Source organism: Cavia porcellus, unplaced genomic scaffold (genome assembly GCF_034190915.1).
Source record: "Cavia porcellus strain 051 isolate PalLab524CR breed Dunkin Hartley unplaced genomic scaffold, mCavPor4.1 scaffold_8, whole genome shotgun sequence".
In the NCBI taxonomy this organism is placed as follows: Eukaryota; Metazoa; Chordata; class Mammalia; order Rodentia; family Caviidae; genus Cavia; species Cavia porcellus.
In genome coordinates this window covers 18,444,756-18,448,012 of record NW_026947491.1, presented here as the reverse complement: position 1 = coordinate 18,448,012, position 3,257 = coordinate 18,444,756, and the positions used below count along the sequence as shown (strand labels likewise).

At 39.0% G+C, this 3,257-nt stretch overlaps 1 gene segment (V, D, J or C); it reads right to left on the bottom strand.

Moving 5' to 3' along the window:
- Window positions 1-329: 329 nt before the first annotated feature.
- Window positions 330-722, bottom strand: LOC134477153 (Ig heavy chain V region PJ14-like). The segment is given in 2 exon segments: window positions 330-592; window positions 689-722. Coding segments are annotated over 2 exon segments (297 nt in total).
- Between the last annotated feature and the right edge of the window lie 2,535 nt (window positions 723-3,257).

Sequence of the window (3,257 nt, the reverse complement as noted above, 5' to 3'; positions counted from 1 at the left end):
ATTAGACACTTGTATTCATTCACCAAGATATCTGTAAATGGCCTGCAGTGCAAACACTTACTAATAAAAAGAAATTAAATTAAATATTTAGAAGTCAACACTGCAGAATGTCTTCAGCACGGAAGTCACGGAAGGAAGGGAAAACCACAGACACAAAGTCACAGCAGCCCCTGAAACCTGCACCTGGTCCTGAGTTACATAAGAATTCAGTGTGTCTTGAGTTCCACTTGCTGTCCTGAGCTCCTCTACCGGGAAGTTTTGTGGGGGCTCACACTGATGTCCCCTCACTATGCCTCTAGCACAGTAATACATGGCTGTGTCTTTGGGGCTCAGGCTGCTCCGTGTGAGACTTGGCTCTTGGAAATGTCCCTGCTGATGCTCACTCGAGCCTGAAGGGCTGACTTATATCTTGTGCTTCCACTACTAACTATAACACCAATCTTCTCCAGCCCCTTCCCTGGAGCCTGAGGGATCCAGCTGAAAACATTGCTGGTTAAAGAGAATCCAGAGACTGTGCAGGTGAGAGACAGGGTCTCTGAAGGCTCTACCAGGCCTGATCCTGACTCCTGCAGCTGACCCTGGGACAGGAAACCTGAGGACAAGAAGCATCACTGTCAGTCAAGCCCACCCAGCACCCTGTGCCCAGTCCTTCTCCTGAACCTCATAGACACTCACTGCGGGGAGCCGCCAACTAGGCAGAGGAGCAGAGCCAAGAACTCCATGACCTGTGAAGGCTCCTGTGGGAGGAGACTGGGCTGCTCAGCCAGAACTTTCTTTTCAACCTGAGCCTGGGGCTGCTTTGCATGGCCAAGTCCCTGCAGGTATCAGGGTGGGAAACAGGACAGGGTGCGTTAGTGGATCCCAGAGAGAGGGATTTTTCACAGGATGGTCAGAGATGACTCCTGACACTGAGATAATTTTCTACATCTTCTGTAGGCTTAACACTTCCACACAAAGTGAAAGTAAACACTGGGAACTAATTGCTGATTTTGAGCACAGTATATGTGGGAATCTTTAACAGTAGAATATATCTGTCCTGTACAGTTTCTGACATGCTGACTGAATTTACTAATATTGGCCTTTCCATGGGAGGGTTTGTGGAGGGGCAGAGAGAACTGCGTGTCTGTGGAGTGCTTACTGGAGATAGAGAAAAATTATTCAAAAATAACTAAACTTTTTTCTTTTTGGTGAAATCCTGTGCTCTGCTCAATGACTGACTTTTGAAAAATTACTGTTTCATTCCTACATGTGATTTTCACGGACAATTTCAGGGTCCTGTTCTGTAGATTACCATGGTATCCTGATCTGGGGGAGTCTAATGTAGCCCATGTGTCTCCACCTCAGCCCATTCTTGGGTTTATGAAATCAGGACTCTCTTCTGCTGTCTGGAAATGCTGGGATTCTTCATGGTATACAGACATTCTGCCCTTACCTCCTGCACCAATGACCCTGAAAACTCATATTTTTATAATGAATCATGTTTTCACACCTGAAGCCTTCAGATCTTTTACCACAGAAAGATCTCATATATTAAAATTATATCTCATGTACTTAAAGGCTCATTTGTATATTTCTCCGTCACTCTTACCATAAACATTTCTGAAAAGCATGGCTGAGATCAATTGTGTTGTTGCACAATGTTACATTTTACATTTGACATTTGACCATAGCCATCCAATAAGATCTTATATCAATGCAAGCAGAATGCAGAGAAAATTGCAAGTTGGTAGTTTAAGAATTTTCAGTGCACTAAAATTGTTTCAAAATTGATCTCCTCATCCATCACACGTTGTTCATAAATCTAGGATGATGGTACCTAATTCTGCTTTTTGGTGAAATAAAATTTTTGCATCCTTGCCTGAAGGGAGCCTGTTACTATGATACCTTTTAGTGTGGGCAGAGCCATCAGTAAAAATAGTAAGTGAATGTGGAATTGATTCAAGATGAATGACCTTAGAAAAATGGAGATCTTATTGGATTTTATTATGTACGATAGCATAAGCAAAAACCTTTTAAAGACAAGGAGATTATACAGAAACCATTGTTCATTTTCTGTTAGTCGATTCTAAATACTCTGTAATGCTGTCATTCTCTTAAATGGTTTTACATTGTTTTGATATACTTAATGCTACAGTATACGAAGTTGTACTCAAGGACTTCAAGGAAAGAGTCAATATGGTAACAACTTTTGGGTCGGAATTATCTGGTGGTGAAACACTATTCCGCTTAAATGGTTATGTTTTGATCTGCGCTGTTTCACTGTTGTGTCCTCTTTTTTCTCTATCCCTACTCCATTATTTACTTTTTTATTTTTATCCGTTTAATTAAAGGGAAAAATAGCAGGATATAATACAGTAACCCATTTTGACTTTCTATTATCTCGATTTGAAGCCCTGTATTACTCTCAACATCTTGTTTTTGACTGATGTTCCCATATTCTGTTTTGCTGGATAGTATCAGGTTCAAAAGTTTAGGCATCAGCTGTGAAGATAATGAGATTCATTTTAACGCCCATTCTCATTGACTTTTATCTACTTTTGAAGACCTACAATGTCTCCAATGTTTTGGTTTTGTCAGTTTTGTTCTTTACGGTTTTGTTCAATTGTATTATAACTAATGATATAGGCAATTCTTATTAGAGATAGCGGGAGGCATTATGGTAACCATTGTTGATCACCTTGTATTATGTTTTTATATTATCTATTATGTCCACCCTTTTGACTTGACCAATTCTGTTCTGTTATTTCTCATTTGTTTTACTCTCTTCCAAAAAAGCCATAAGAACCCTGGGAGCAATGAAACCCAAAACGTGTAATAGTCATTGTACAAAAGAGAGGAAAAGAAAGTGCTCTAAACTATATAACTGCATGTATATTTAAGTGTATAAGATAGAAAATGATATCACAGAGTTTTATTGGATCTTTGAACAGAACTGTTTGCAGTATCATTGTTGGAATGTCCACTCTATAAGCTTTAATTTTGTGACTTGAACAATTATTTATAAGATGGCAATATGTAATCCATTAACTAATGATTTCCTATTGTTCATTTTTTTCTTCTGTAAATCTGTATAACTTGTACCCTTTCACTGTTTTTTTTTTCCTTTTCTCCTTAAATAAAAAATTTAAAAAAAATGAAATGAGTAACAGTTAAAATTGCAGTACTCCAGATGTGGTGATACATGCCTGTAATCCAAGAACTTGGGAGGGTATAGCAGGAGGATCTTTGTAATTTCAAGACTAGCCTGAAATATTAAT